Below are 16,481 nucleotides of genomic sequence, written 5' to 3' on the forward strand. Positions count from 1 at the left end.
ATGCAATATGATCCATACTAATTACATTACATTCCATGTAGAGCATTACAATTTTTGCATTTATTATTATTATTTTGCAATATAAAATAACAACAAAGCTTACTGTTATAGTGCTTTTCAATCTCTGCCCAAATTTTGATATTAAATTTCTTGTAAAAGGAGATGAAGAAACAACCTAAAAAAATATTTGGTTATTAAAGTTCTTTAAAAATTAAGTAACTTTATGGAAGTTCAAAGACAGTCTTCAAAATTTCATAAATAGTTATAAATTTTAATGCATATAAATTTATCTCAAAGCAAAAATAACCAGAAAATAATCATAATAGTATACACAAAAATAATCTGATATATATATATACAGTGGTGCCTCGTATAACGTACGCCTCGAATAACGGACGCTGCGAACAACGGACTTTCCGGCATAATTGGTGACTGCTCCATGGGTGCGTTCTTTAATGTGACTCCGCTACTACGAGAGTGCGCTGCTGTTTGTAGGCATTTAGAAACGACGGTGAAAGAAAGAAAGATGGCGGTGCCCGCACTATCGATAGTATAGAATTATAGATTCCTCCATCACCATACTATGAGCTTTAAAAGGCAAAAGAAGGGTCCCAATTGTAAAATTTAACCATAAAATGGATTATTTGTTGAAAGAGCATTCAAAATAGCCTCGAAAAAAAATTCATAAAGAAGACACTTACATCACCGCGTGCGCTAACTCGCGCTTTCACAATTTCTAAATTCTCATTCATAAAACCACGTAATGGACCTGGAAACGAAACTATCTGAGCCACGGAAGACGCCATGTCGCTTTCCACCGTAAACTACTGCTACAAGTGACCGTTTTTGCCGTTCGACAGCGTGCACTCCCACCGGAATTTAGAAACGCGTTCCACAGGAATTTTTAAATGGATGTCGCTCACGCAGAGTTACGCGGGGGAATAAAAGAACGCACCCCATGTTCATTTTTTTATGATACAATACGGTTATTTTATGCTGTGGAACGAATTAGATGTTTTAACATGTATTTCTATGAGAAAATGCATTTCGTATAACGGACGTTTCACTTAACGGACGTGCACCTGGAACGGATTAAGTACGTTATATGAGGCACCACTGTATATATATATCAAGTAAAATTTAGAGTTCTTAAAGCTAAACAATTGCTGAATTATATTGGGCTATATTACTTCTAATATAACCTAATATAATTTGGCACTAGTTTGACTTTAATATGTTTGGATGTTTATATTTGTATATTTAGAATTCTGTTAATAAAATGGAAACCTAAATAGCTGACACTTTTTTAAATGCTATTTATTGAAATGATTTGTTGTAATGAACATCTGTCATTGTTAATATTTCTGGTTTTAATATTATCATCTTTTTTACTATAAATTTGTTGATTCTTTTCATTTTTTAGCACTTTTATTCTGAAAGTAATTTTTAAAATACATTTTTATCTGATTCGCAAAAGAATATTCAAGAATTCTCTAGTAAATAGTAATACTAGCATCATCAATGATAGATAATAACTTTATTTCATTCTATTAAAGTGATGCTAAGAAGAAATACAATGGATATTTAAATTTTACTGTTGTTTTATATATTTTGTTAAGTTTTAAATGCTTGTTAATAATGGAACATTATAAAAATCATCTAACTGATATGATATAAAATTTTTCCAACACAGTATAAACCAATGTTTTTAACTCTTTCCTAAATATAGACAATGTCTTGTCATTCTTAAATTTTTTTTTAAAGAACAAATCTTGACACTATTATATAAAAATGCAAGCAGGCTACTAATTATGCCAAAAAAAACATTTTTGGTTCCATCTTCAGCTTTGATCCAAATAAAAAACAATATAATTTAAAATTAACTAATCAAAACTAAGAGAACATTTGCAAATCATTTAGCCCAGTTGAAGGAGGCAGGAAGTAAGTCAGTGGCTACCGCAGACCACTACAACAGGAGAAAGGAGCTGGGTCTATCACAGTATCAGAGAAGCTATTTGCTGAAGCAATGGTAAACAGAAGGAATAACAAATCAGCAATACTGATTGAGAACCAGTGATGTGAGAGCAATGTGAGTACACAATTGAACATTGATAATTATTTAACTCATTATTATGAAAAAATGAGTACAGAATGATATACATATATAATATAATTACAACTTAGCATAATATACAATGTGTTTAACCAAATTTCACAGGCTAATAGAAGGAAAACTTCATATAAAAAAATTCGAAGTCTTTTTGACCCAAAGTTTAATTAGTGAATTATTTAGTGTCAATGTACAGTGATATCATTTCTATTTTTTTAAATCTATATAATGTATCAGTAATTAGATTTGTTTTTAATCACAATTTCTTATTTTTTCAGCTCATTTTTTAATTAATCTCTACTTTTTAGATATAATGATTTATCAAGAAATTGATTTATTAAATCCAAATTGTGAACATCACCACAAGTGCTCATAATTCCCCATGAGCATCCACACAGGTCTGTAAACATCATTGATTGTCAAATACATTCAAATATGTCAAGAGTATTACAGATTGTTTCCAATCTTTCGACAAACAAGGTCTTAAAACTTGTACATTGATAATAGGAGTAGATTTTCACAAATCATTGATTTTAAATGCTCCGTAAGAAAACATCTAAAGGATTTTGAAGTGGGATTGATCTCAATTATTACAATAAAGATTTCCACTACACTTAATCTTTACTCAGAACTAACTTTATTTCTTTGAAGTGAATTCTTCACTAAATTTTGTGATATGTTTGTTGGTATCTGAAGAATCATTTACACAAAGAGTGAAGTGCGTAAACCCTGTTCATCGGTGTAGGCATCTAGATTTTTGTTCTGCACCAAAAGGGGAGAAACACATGACTTGCATCCATTGTCCTCAAGTCAGAGTAAGAGAAGCGTCATTGTTGTCTTGTGACATTGTTTTTTTCTTTTCGTGTTGCTAACCTTCCTCTCACCAGGACTATGCTCTCTGCCATCACAATTTAAATTAGAAGATCATGCAGACCAAATTAACGGTGCTTCCAATCCATCTATTTCAAAGTATTCTTGTTCATGGTGACTAAAATATGTTGTAACACCAACATGTGTGAAGAACATTTAGTGTCAAATATCCAATAGAGCATCTTTTAACAGAATATTTAGTTCTTCGTTTAAGAAATGTCTGTAATTCTGGTCTGTGAGTGGTAATGCAGAAAAAATGGGCCAATTAAATAATCACCAATTATTCTAGTCCAAATGGTTCAACTAAACTATTGCTGATAATAAGATTAATTAATAGCTTTAGGATTTTCCTAATCCCACACACATTTGCTGTGAAAGTTCACAGTTCATTTCAATTGAATATCATTTCACTGTATAAAGTATATTTCTCATTTGTGTTTGCAAGGGGTATTAATCATCATTTTGATGATTAATACCCCTTACAAACACCATTGACAAAATTATACTTGTGAATTGAATAGTACAAGTACTTGCATTCACTTTAATGGTATGTATACACTTGATATTTACAAATAATATACCATACACTTCAATGAGTGGTGCCTCTTGATCTGGCTATTTGTCTTGCACTCATACTAGGATCCTCAACAATTCTAGCAATAAGAAGTCACACTGCCATATTCTTGTTCATGCGATTCTTTCCTTTATCAATGATAACTATTGAAAGTTTTCTGTTTCTCAAAGACACTGTTGAACAGCTGAAAAAATATTTTTGACTTGACGTATTAAAAAATTAATTAAAAATGAAAAGTTTAATACAAAAACTGTGCTTAATAAACAAATTTAATTACTAATACATTGCACAGTTAGTTCATTGTTATCAACTCTGTCTAATAATCACATAACATAAAAACACTAAACTTTTTAAACAGTATACACTTGTATTTGTAAATCCTTTGAACTCAAGATCAAACTCTTAGTTAATGGCATTTGTTTATAGAATTTCCATGTAAAAAACTGTTAAGAACCTGAAGAAGAGCGCAGAAGGGGTTCGAAAACATTTGTTTTTTCAATGTTTTTTGATGTTATCACACCATATATTGGTTTCAAGTGCATAATTTTTAAGTATACACTTCTTTAAGTTCTAATGGGAATCATCTTTATCACATTAGAACTTAATTAAAGCATGCTCCTTAAAAATATTAGTGTTTTCACGTTATGTTTTTACATAGTTACTCCTAAAAATCAAAAATGATGTCACTACACATTAATGCTTATTTACTCACTAAGCTTCAGACAAAAAAAGTCAGCCTTTAACTGTTTTATTTGGGTTTTAGTCTGAAACAGACCACCCATAAAAAATTCCAAAGTTCTTTATCTACCTAATTCATTCCCTTTCTTAATTAGAATTAGCATTCAATAGTCTGCATGCACTTTTTAAATAAATAAAAATGCAAAATTAGATATAATAATTCTTAATATTAATCTAAATCATATTTCTTACTTTTCTTCCATCCGTTTATATTTGATTCTTTATATTATGAAATACATTACATTTTTTATTCAATTTATGTAATATGTAATGAGCAATTATTTACTGTGACATTATCACAATGCCAGGCTGCAATTTTTTTTCATTATGCACTTAAGTTCAATGGTGTCTCGCTCCAACACATCATACTATTCCTGTTAACAATGAAGTCCTACCTGTCATCTATTTAACTCCTTTCAAGAGAAAATTTTTGAATTGAAATAACATGACTTCTGACCCAAAGCAGAAATTTGTATATAGTTAATCGAGGCCTCCTGCCCCTAAGCTTTCCATGTCTGATCTTGTCTTTCATTTAACGCTGTTCTCAAGATTAAGGAAGGACAGACATCAGGCAGACAGATAACAGTGAAAATTCAAGAGTCTACAATTTTTTTCAAATTGCAGCCCAATCAAAATCTGAATAACAATTTTACTTACAACAATTGACTTACAAGAACAATTTTATGTGTAAAACTCATCTGTTTGAAAACTTAATTATTCTTATTTAATTTAAAATAATTATATTGATATTACCTCTCCCATTGTGCATTCTAAACCTCCAAGATAATCATCATCTGCTAATGTAATTGTTTCATTGTCAATGTCATAAACACAAAATTTCAGTTTCTGTACTTCTTCAAAAAAGTAGTCTACTTTTATTGGTTTACAAAAATCAGGATTTAAACTGTTTTTTATTATTTCAGTTCTTCCTTTCTGCAATATAAAAAAGTATTAAATATTAAAATTTATAAAACGTAAAAAGTAAATATCAAAAATAATATAGTTTTATGTTATATAATAATAATATTTTATATAAAAAGATTTTGCTCTTTTAATCAGATCATCATTAAACTTTTTATTTGACTCTTTCTGCCCTGTGGACATCGAGAGAGCCTTTCCTCAAGCTCATTATGGGTTTGGCCAGATCCACATTGGTGACAAGGGTAGGGAAGTCCTGATACCATAAAAATATCAATATCGGAATTATGAGTAATTTTAAAATATCGATACTGATATTGGTCTTAAAGTATTGATACTGGCCAGTTTTTGGCATCAGATATCAAAGTTGGAAATCTTGCCAGCTGTTGCTGTTCAGTCTGTCACCACCTTCCACTTGTTCTTACTACTGAGAAGGTACTGTATTCATTACAATGAAAACTGAGTGGGCCCCAGAGCAGCAGTTAATATTATGTTGCTAAGTACAGGAGATTGAATTCCAGCTACCTGGTTCAGAAGTACTGACTGATGCACTGATCATCAGTCAGTACTTCAGTTTATGCTCGTGTGACATCTTATGTACTGTATGCTAAAAAAAGAAGAAAATTTTATTAATTTTTTGCTTAACTTTCTTGTATAAAATGCCTAAATTGAACGACATTGATTTTGTTATTGACTTTGCTTTCATGTTGTTAAAATGTCAATAGTTTGATTGAACGCACATGACTTTTTGGTTCCATCCTGGTATCACATCATAACTTGATTGATGATTGATAAGTGTTTCACACTTATTTTTGGATTACCATTCTTATTTTAGCTTAAGAAATTAAGATAAAAACGTTTATAAATGCATAATGCAGTAATTAAAAATTGATATAATCGTATGAATTTTTAAACAACTTTATAATTTATTTTTACTATTTTTACTTTTAACAATAATTTTTATTTTTTTATGTACATGATAATATAATTTATTTTTTTTATCATTTGAAAATAAATAAATAAGGTATAATCATATGGCCAATATATACAATAATATTCTCTGATAAAAAATTCTATTGTTTTAGATTTATATAATTATATTTTTTTTATTAAGATTTTATCTATTAGGATAATTAATCTATCTATCTCAGTATCATAATAGTTAATATCTGATAATCATATGTGATAATTTAATTGTAGAAACTATTATTTTAGTTACTTCCCAAGTTTTAATTTTAGTACTGAAACTATGCTAATATCTTAGAAACTATAACTTTATTTAACTGAAATTATATTAAACTTTATTGAAAATTATGATAAAAGATTTGACATTTACGAAATAAATAATGTAATGTCATGATATAATAAGGGATAAAATGAAAATTTTCAATAACAACCAAAGTTATATAAGAATATTAATTCATAATATAATAAAAGGTCCTATAGAGACTATAAGAAAGAATGAAAAAAGTAAAAAAAATAATATAATTTCCAGAAAACTGAAAATAATAAAGTACATATTTAATGCAGTGATGAGCAACATTTTCTGGATGTGAATCACACAGAAATTTTGTAGGCTTCCGATGCACAAGAACCATACAAACACACAGAAACTGCACAGTTTTTATCGCTATGTATTATTTTCTGTGCTCTGTTGTAATGTTTACCTATTGTGCCCTAAACAGTACATGTTTTGTATGGAATAACATGTTACAGTATGTAAACTGTATTGGCTGCAGTATACAAAGTAAATGTTTGTTAGCAATCATCTTAATTGTTTGATGATCATAAAGTGACATTTTAAGCATTATACATTCTAATATAATAGTTTGTTACATATTAGCTGTTCACTATACAGGATGTCTCAAAAATATACAGCATAACTTCAAGAAAGAGTTTCTCATACAAGGACGACACCAGCCAATGGGTAAGGGGGGGCAAGATGATGTAAATTGATAGAGGATATGAATTGTATGTAGGTAAAATAGAAACGATTCATAAAGTTTTAATCATTTACTATGTACTGGAAAAGAAATATCTCAAATAAAACATTTTCTTTAATTTACAAGAAGCCTAAGAAGATTATTTTAATTAAAACTTAGCATTTAAATAACTTTTTCGAATTTCTAGGGGAGGGCAGCTGCCCCTCTGCCCCTCCCCCTGGCGATGTCCTTGTTCTCATATGTAGACACTAAAAATAGTTTATATAAAAACAAGTCTGGGAAATGCTTGGCTTCGAAGTTGTGTGTCATAGACAGAAACCCAGAAACCAAGCATTTCCAGATGTATGTTCACATAAACTATTTTTAGTATCTATGTATGTGGAACTCATTCCTGAGCTTATGCTGTGTATTTTTGAGACATCCTATATTTTAAGTTAGAATTTAGGATATCGATTGGAAGTTTGGACTGTTGTAACATATTACAATTATTCTCATTACAATAAATGAGAACATCATTAACGTCCAGTTAAGGTTAAGGTTTTCTCTCAGAATGTCTGATTTTCAGGAATATCTTACTGATGTTAAGCAAAGATGCCTGTATGTTATCATCAAACAAAAACTTAAAAATCTGTTTATAATATTAACGTGTCTGTTTTATAATATATACAAATGTGAAAATCATATCCTGTTATATATTACTTTTATTTAAAGTTTAGTTTTTAATTTTTGATTATTTTATTTCATATTTTCGGTTTGTTTACTTTGTAACTTTGTTATAATAAATATATTATATATATATTATTTGCAATTATACTGATTCAAAAAATATTTTCTTTGATGTTGTCACATTTAGGAAGGCAGGCAGTTACACTTGAAAGAGTTTGAACTTTTAATGAAGAAATTTGGAAACTAAGTAGATTTTCATTTATTGAAAGAACTACACACATTTTTTCTATAATTGAATTAGACAAGGTTGTTTCATTACTTGCAATATTTTTCTCTCTAATTTGAGTTGCTAGTTCAATACTAAGTATTTGGTTTTGGCTTTTTTAAATTAAAAAAACAATACAACTCCTAGAAATCTGAAAATATGTGCTTAATGTTTTTGAAGTCATAATTTTTATTTTCTAAACTCTACAGAATATCAGACTATATCAAAATATATAATCATAATGAACTAAATGACACAACATAGAATTTGCACAGCAGTATTGACAATCTTTGTTTGTAAAGCAAAGGTTAAATCAAAACAGCTTTTAGTATTTAATATAGTTGTATTTTTTCTTTTCTTTAACTTTGTAAGTTTTCAATGTAAAATTTTTGGTGTAGTAGTTAATTTTCTTCAGAGCTCTAAACTTGAAGTTTCAACTTTAAAAACATTAAATCAGTCATGAAAAATCTGTGGTCCTTGGATCACATACAACCTAAGAGGTCCTAATGTGCCCTGGAGCTTTGGCAATGTATTTTATTTTCCTACTTTCTGTCTCTTGCCATTATGTAACCTTTATTAAGCTGATACTCGCGATGAAGAACTAAACTTCACTAGTGAATAGATAAGAATAAATCATATATTACTAGTTTTCATATCAGGGGCTTATATTATTTTAGCACCTAGTGTATTGGCAATGATGGCATATTTTGAAACTTACCCGGCTTAAAGCCTAAAGTCTGTAAGAAAAAAATTTCTTGAAAAAGTATAAAAAAAAAAAAACAAATAAATAAATAGAAACACATTTTAAAAACCATCTCCAACATTGTCAACACTTTCCAAACTGAAGACGTATATTTATAACATACCTTTAGATTCAGCTAACAACTCATATAATCAAAAAATTTTCAACCTCTTAAAGGCCATCTTAAATGCTTCCTAGACAGAACATTTCTTAAAGTATTCCATCTAGAAAACTAAAGCCGTCAGCTGAAGCTAAAGAACATTAACGAGTTATATTGTCTCTAACACTTCTGTAAATTGTAGAATTGATTGACTACTGTTAATGAAAATCACAAAAAAGCATGTTGGCCTGTTATATAAATTGGCTTGATGCTGTAATGCCTTCTCAGTAGTAGCAACATTCAAGATACATATCTATTTTGTTGATAATCAACTTTTCAAAATGTCTACATCTGATTCTGATGTTTTATCAATTGTATCTTTTTCTGTACATTGTTTTATTAGAAATGTTGTATCAGGATTTTTGGGATGTAACTATAAATATTTCCTACATAAACATTGACTGAAAGATATTTAGAGGTATTAATACATACACTTTATGAAGTTTGACTATTAAAACCCAAAAAATGATCTACCAGGAAAATATTAATATTAATTGAGATGTTCTGTATGGTATGCTTATATTCTTAGAAATATATGGTTAGGAAAATTATTCACTACAGAATAATTCTAAAAATTTTCATTAAGCATGCAATTTATTTTTTTATATCTTATAATATTTTAAAATATATACTTAGTTTAATACTAAACTGTTTTTAATTGCATTTCACTTTTGAAATGGAATTACATCAAAATTCAGCAATATTTAAGACATTCCATAAAAATTAAGCTTCTAATTGTGTGTTCTTATCATAGAAAACAATCACCAAGCTAGTTTAAATGAAAACATTATATTATATATCATTCCACTTCTTTAAATGATTAGTTATTTTATTCTTATAAATAGTAAGATATAGTTTTCAAAACCTAAAAAACTCACTTCTATATATCCACCTCCTTGATACAAATAAAGAACTACAACTGGATCAGATTTAGACATAATATCTTTGTCCAGTAAATTACGGCAACTGCATAAAATCTCGACTTGAGTTACACACATTGTAGGTGGTGGCCCGTTGCAGGCAGACGGGGGTTGAAAATGCGCCATCTAAAATAATAAAAAAAAATAGTAGTATTTTAAATTTTTTCATTTACCGTATTTTATGGACTATAAGACGCACCTGAATTTTGGAGGCAATTTTTCGAAGAAAAAAAGTGCGTCTTATAGTACGTAAAATACGGTATCTCAAATTACAAAATTAAAAATATTTAACCAAAATGATTCATCAAAAGCAAATAATACTTTTATGTTGTTAGTTTTATTATTCATATTTTTGAAAATTTTGGAAATTTTCTTTATTCATTTTCAAAGTTTGGTCATTTATGAAATATATTAGTATGACATAATGTTTTATAATGCATGTATGCATTTTATATTAATTTCTATATACAGTAGAAACTCAATTAGCTGAAGTGATTAAAGAAAGAAAAACTAGAATGTGTAGCATTGTATATATCAGTGTACACAGAGATCAAATTCCTCACATAACTGGAAATTAGTAAGTTATCTGTTAATTGTAGCACTACAAAACCAGGTCATATATAACTTAACATACAAATGTTAGGTTTTGAGTAAATTAATTTACTTTCAAATACTGTAACTGCATTATTTATAGTTCACGAAACTTTAAATGCACAGTGCTTGATGAACCTAAATCACAAAACCAATGACTTTCTGAATTATCCAAAATATCCCTGGTCCTGTCAAGTTTCCTCTGTATATTTCTTTCACATAATACTCATTGTGTGTGTGTGTTGTGTGGGGGCATCTATTTCACTTAATACCTTTGGAGGAGGTAAAGATTAAGTAACAACATTTGGCATGGTGGCTTGTATGTGAGGGGCATTGACACTGTTAAATTTTGGTGGTTAAAGGTCAAGGAGATGGGGAAATAAAGCAGGTCATGTGTATCTTCAGTAGGGTCATACTTAATGACAAGTTTACTCATTATTAACATTTATACTTTTTTTTATAAAACCTATCCCTACCCTCAAAATTAAGGTTTTTGTCATTATAAAAATTAAAAATATAAAAAATTTTTAAAATAAAATACCATAACAGATGGCACCACACATGCAATTTTAAATATTGCTGGAAAAGTTATGCAACTCGTTGCTGTATTTTATTACTATAACATTATACCAAAATAGAAAATATAAATACATTAACAACTCTAAGAAGCTTTAAATACAAAAAGCAATTGAAAATTTAAATTACATAATCATAATGTTTATTTGGTGATCCATCTTACCCGATTAAATTTTGCTTTTCCTTCAAACTTAAATCAGTCTATTGTTTCACTTTTATATAAAGGTTGCTTTCTTTTAGCTTAACCTCTTTCAAAATTTCTTCAGTCAAGCTGTTCCTTTGGCAAGAGCAAGCCAAACTGACTAGAAAAAATCTGCTCTGTGCTAGCTAAGTTGGCTGGAATGCTTAATGATGTCACTAATGATGATAGAGTACTAAGAGTAGAGAACTTTGTTTGTTGATCTTTCCAGAAGGATGTTGGATCCAATTCATCATTTATTTCATACATGGTATCCAGATATCATTGGAATTTCAATTCTGCTGAATATCTCAAGTTTTCCAGAATTTCTTATCTGCCTTTTCTTTAGTTTTCTTCAATATTGTTTCAGAAACTTGAATTATTTTGAACTAGACTTGTTCCATCCTCTGATTGGATTGTGGAATTCAGGAAACCTAGATCAGAGTGGGTTATCTCCATGAAATGAGGGATTAATAACATGAAATTTATATAACTTTTATAATTTTAATTAGTTTGATGTACATGAAATTTTTTACTAAGGCATTTCACAGTTTGTATGGGAATCTTTCAACATAACTGCAGCAGCTCTTAATCAACAAGGGTCAAGAGTTACTGCAGTTATGTAAACAGGAACAAATGCAGGATTTTTCTCTTCCTACCAGACCTGGGATCTTTGATTTGTCATCTTCCAGTTTATAACAAATTCTTTAAGATTGGCACAGATTTCAGTTTCTGTAAGTGATATTTCAACTCTGCAACTGGACAAGACAAGTGAAATAGTAGTTCATGTTTCACCTTTAGTGATGGGTGTACATAGTGTGAGATAAGCAGAGGGTCAGGGGGAAAACCTCGCTGACCACTTACGCTGCACGGGTTGGTAAAACCTGACCTCGTTGTCGTTGGATGGCTAGGAGGGCAAAAGTGAGTGGTGAGGTGCGTCAATAAGTCAACAGGCATCCTTACTTGGACAGAAGACAGGGTTTACAAATAACAATAAAGGTTTATTAAACAACAAAAGCGAACATACAATAAAGAGACACATACAATAAAGATATAAAGATAACTACTGCTAAAGTGCGGATAATATCCCTATCGCTAATCGCGATCTAACCAATAAAGTGGTTACATGCCTACTTCTAGTGGGAGAGAGTTTACAAAGTCAATATACCTTAATATGTGGTCTGGTGACCGTATGCGACGACCTCCTGGACGATGGAAGCTGGCATCAGTCTTATGTCCGGGACTGGAGACACTGGATGCAGACCTTCCTGGATGATTGCCCCCTTTCCAGAGTTGATCAGTGTTTTTATCCCATCATTGTTGGCACTGAGCCAGTCTATTATTCAATGTTCGATGACTAATTTGCTGACTCATGATGACTAGGACTTTTGTTTTCTCTTTCTGATCGGATGTTGATTACACATCCGATCTGATCAGAAAGATCCGATTTCCTATCGAACTTGCGGGTCATGAACCCCCTTTTAACTCTCGAATTCATGCCCTCAAAACCTGCGGGCTCACAATAGCAAATGGTTCCTTTAATGCAAGGGTCATCAAACTTTTTTTATGGCAGGCCAGATAACTGAGAGAATGACGAGCACAGGCTACATAACCATTTTGATCAATATAGTATAGTGAATACACAAAAAATAAACACAACAACATATTTATTTAACCAATACAGAAACACAATTGCTGCAGTCAGTTTGTAAGCTCTTTCTTAGAAACTTCATTGCAGGTACTTATAGAAAAAGCACTCTGATATCCAAACTCGCAAAAAGTTGCCAAATTTTTTATTTTACTGATTTTCCCTAAAAATTATATTACTTTCAGATGCAAAAATCATATTGGACCACTTCTGGTATTTTTACTTACATTATTTTTATTTTTTTCTACATAGTAAGTTTATCTATAAACTACTATATTTCCATATAAATAATTACATTTTATCTCATTTGTGGCACAGTGCGGCAATGGGTCAGATAAACTGACCTCGCAGGCCGTAGTTTGGTGACCCCTGCTTTAACGTTTTGAAGTTCTCTACCTTGTATACTTCACTCTGCTACAGTCAATTCCATCTTAACTCATTAAAATCTTCATGAAGTTCATTTTTTACTGATAACAGTGACTCAATAAATAGATACAGGTAGGCCTCCTACAATGCGGTAGATACGTTCCTTGAAAATACCACGTTGTGGGAAATCGCGTTATAGGCGACACCAACTTAATACAAAAACTGGGATTCAGTTCTAAAAAGAGAAAAACTGCCTTTTATGGTGTAACATTTTCATCATTTTTTAAATTTATGTACATAAAAAGCTTCAATAAAATTCAACATCATATAAAAACTAAAAAGATTATGATTTCAAGTCAAAATCAAAAAGAAACAATGTTATGCTCAAATTCAGTCCTCGTCGTCACTTATTATAGTTGTTCGAGAATGTTTGACTGGCCTTATTTCAAGATCTGAGCTTGTTCCATCAAGTTCCACTGCACTTATGTGATCTGTTGCAATTTTTTTATTATGTAAAAGATAATTCGTTTCTAAATACCCAAAACCGCATTGTAAAAGTACCACGTTGTAGGAGGCCTACCTGTACTTTGAGTAGACATGTGGAACATGGCATTCTTATAACTCTTCTTGCTTTTTTCTTCTGCATCATTTTAGCTTTCAACAAATGGTTTTGGTTTTTTTACTGCTTTCTCAGCCTATTTAAGAGCTGCATATAACATGCAACTAGATCTGCTTTGCAAGCCACCAGATCTAAGCAATAATCAAAGCAACTTAAATTGTGCTATTTCTGAATGCTAATAAATATTATAACTCCAAACAATCATATTCTCTTCTTCAAAACCAACAACTATAGATTCAGAGTTAAAGTCATCACTATAGTCTCGTCATGGACATTCTTGAAAGCCGTTACTATGTTGCGTTACTATATCGAGAAAAATTCAAAGAACTTTCCTAATAGAAATGGATCACTCTTCCAGAATTTTCTCAATCAGTTCACAAATCTGAGCCCAGTTTGAGGATGTTCAAAGAAATAGGCAGCAAGTAGCATGCCACGTTTCTTGTGATGTTTTTTCCTGATGAAATGAGTTGTCAGGCCAAAAAAGATCCAACATCACCTTAGTTCACAAGTCTAAGAAATTGTTATATATTCAACCTTATTCAAATATTTTCTTTCATGTCTGTGAATATATCATCAGTAATTTTTGCAAGCTGGGATTACCTGGGTACTTTATACAATTGAATCTGTATCTGAAACATGTTTATCTCAAAATTTATTTATTTTTTCCACATTTTCAGTCTAAATTCAATATATTTTTCCATGTTTATAATCAAATAATTTTCTCCCAAAATCTCTATATCTCAAATTACGGACTGAAGTGTCAATTACAATTTTAAAGCTCAGCGACTACATTTTAATAGCATAAATTGTAGTTGAGAAACATCTCTTGCAATACAATACTGTACATAGTTGTAATTAATGCTGTTTTTCTATGATTGGCTACAAGCTTGGTTTGGTTTACTTGTTTTGGCAATGCGACACATGGGTGACTGCTGAGGGGATGTCTCCCGGGAGGACTTTCTATGGGAAACTAGTCTCTATTTAGACGCTACAAACGTAAAGAAAATCCAGAAAACTCCACATGGTCAGTCTGCCAGCAAGGCACAAACCCACAACCAACTACCAGTGTTCAGTAGTTTTATCCAATCAGCCACTGGTCAGCTAAGGCTACAAGTTTGGTTTGCTTCTTATCGGTTAAAGAAAGTCAGGCATTAGAAACTATTGACCAACTATTTCTGTTCAGATATGTCAAAAATGTTTTGTTTATACTTAATACAGGTATGTACTGTACTTGCTATTGTATTAATAAAAAAAACCATATCTGTAATCAACCCTATTATCGTTTACTGTGCAGGAACCTCTAAATCTCAAAACCTGTTTATTTCAAATATTTTTCTTGCTACCACATAGACAGGTTCAACTGCATTTGGAGTGAAGGGAATGCTTCTCTGAAAATTTTGTGGAAATCCAATAATTAAGATCACTTTGGATAGAATAAATGTCAAAATTAGAGTCAGAGATTTTGAAAGTAACATAAATCACCACCAGGAGACCACGAAAACCTTCAACACGGAGGGAATTAGAGTTAAGGAAATTCAACCGAAGACATTAAATTCCTCTCTATTCCATTGAGACTAGTTCAAGTTACATTATATGATTTTGCAATTATGAATTTAAACACTAAATTCTTGATACAAAAACATTGAGATGAATGAATTTTCTGTTACTCATTACAGTCTACTTAATGAATTGTAAACACGTGATTCATCAAATATAATTTGTAAAGTTTTCATTCATACGAATACTAACATTTATAGGTTAAAACAAGGAGTAATAATTCTCAAAAATTTAAAATTGTTATATTAAATAAGGAAACGAAAAGAGAGATTATAACATATTCAAATTCTCTACTTACGACTTTATTATCTTCCACAGTTCGATTGAGAAATTAAATTTACCTCTCTCGTTTCACTTGGCTTACACGTTTGTTTACTTACCTTCTTATGACGTCACTGTAAAATTCCCAATTAATTATTACGTAAGGAAAATGCAAAATTTTTATGATTTTTAAAATAACTTATAAGTTTAATATTTATTTCCTATAATAAATTTGCATTAAATAAAAATTGATTTTGGATTTTTATGTAAAGAATATATTTATAACCCTTTCCGCCTTTTTAGCGACCCCATTATGGATTCGACTAAGCCCACGTGGAGCGGCCGGATAATGAGATGACGGGAATGGACATATCACAATGGACCGAAAAATTCCTGGGTTTTCGGAGATTGCTGGCACTTTAGCCGCTCGGCTATCCGGACATTAAATTTCACATTACATATACAGATATTATCATTTTTTATTGTCTATCGAGCGGTTCAGTAGCCAGGTATAAATCATTGAGGACTTAGAGGAGCGAGCGTAACAAAATAACTGGTATTTTTCTTTTTCCCGACTAACACTAGGCCATTAGCTACAGTCCGAGTGTAAAAAAGTAACCTCCTAAGTTTACACGATAAAAGCGAAGCATATACAGTAGAACCTCGATTATCCGGATTGTTCAAAATAAACAAAAATTGTACGAATTTGCTGATTTGCACTTGTCGAATTGCGACACTGTTTATGTACGTACGTGATGGAATGCATGGAACAAAACTTT

General features: G+C 30.6%; 1 protein-coding gene across 2 annotated transcripts in view; it reads right to left on the minus strand.

Moving 5' to 3' along the window:
- The window catches only part of LOC136978829 (copine-3-like), a 34,598-nt gene extending 18,760 nt beyond the window's left edge, over positions 1-15,838 (minus strand). For both annotated transcript variants that reach the window (XM_067274649.1, XM_067274648.1), the window contains exons 1-4: positions 15,740-15,838; positions 9,865-10,032; positions 5,046-5,225; positions 104-175 (exon numbers count right to left, since the gene is read on the minus strand). In XM_067274649.1, coding sequence (XP_067130750.1) covers positions 104-175; positions 5,046-5,225; positions 9,865-10,032 — 420 coding nt within the window. In that variant the 5' untranslated portion in view covers positions 15,740-15,838. The remainder of the gene's footprint in view (positions 1-103; positions 176-5,045; positions 5,226-9,864; positions 10,033-15,739) is intronic.
- Positions 15,839-16,481: the final 643 nt, after the last annotated feature.

Source organism: Centruroides vittatus, unplaced genomic scaffold (genome assembly GCF_030686945.1).
Source record: "Centruroides vittatus isolate TY-2023 unplaced genomic scaffold, ASM3068694v2 contig_551, whole genome shotgun sequence".
NCBI classification, from domain to species: domain Eukaryota; kingdom Metazoa; phylum Arthropoda; class Arachnida; order Scorpiones; family Buthidae; genus Centruroides; species Centruroides vittatus.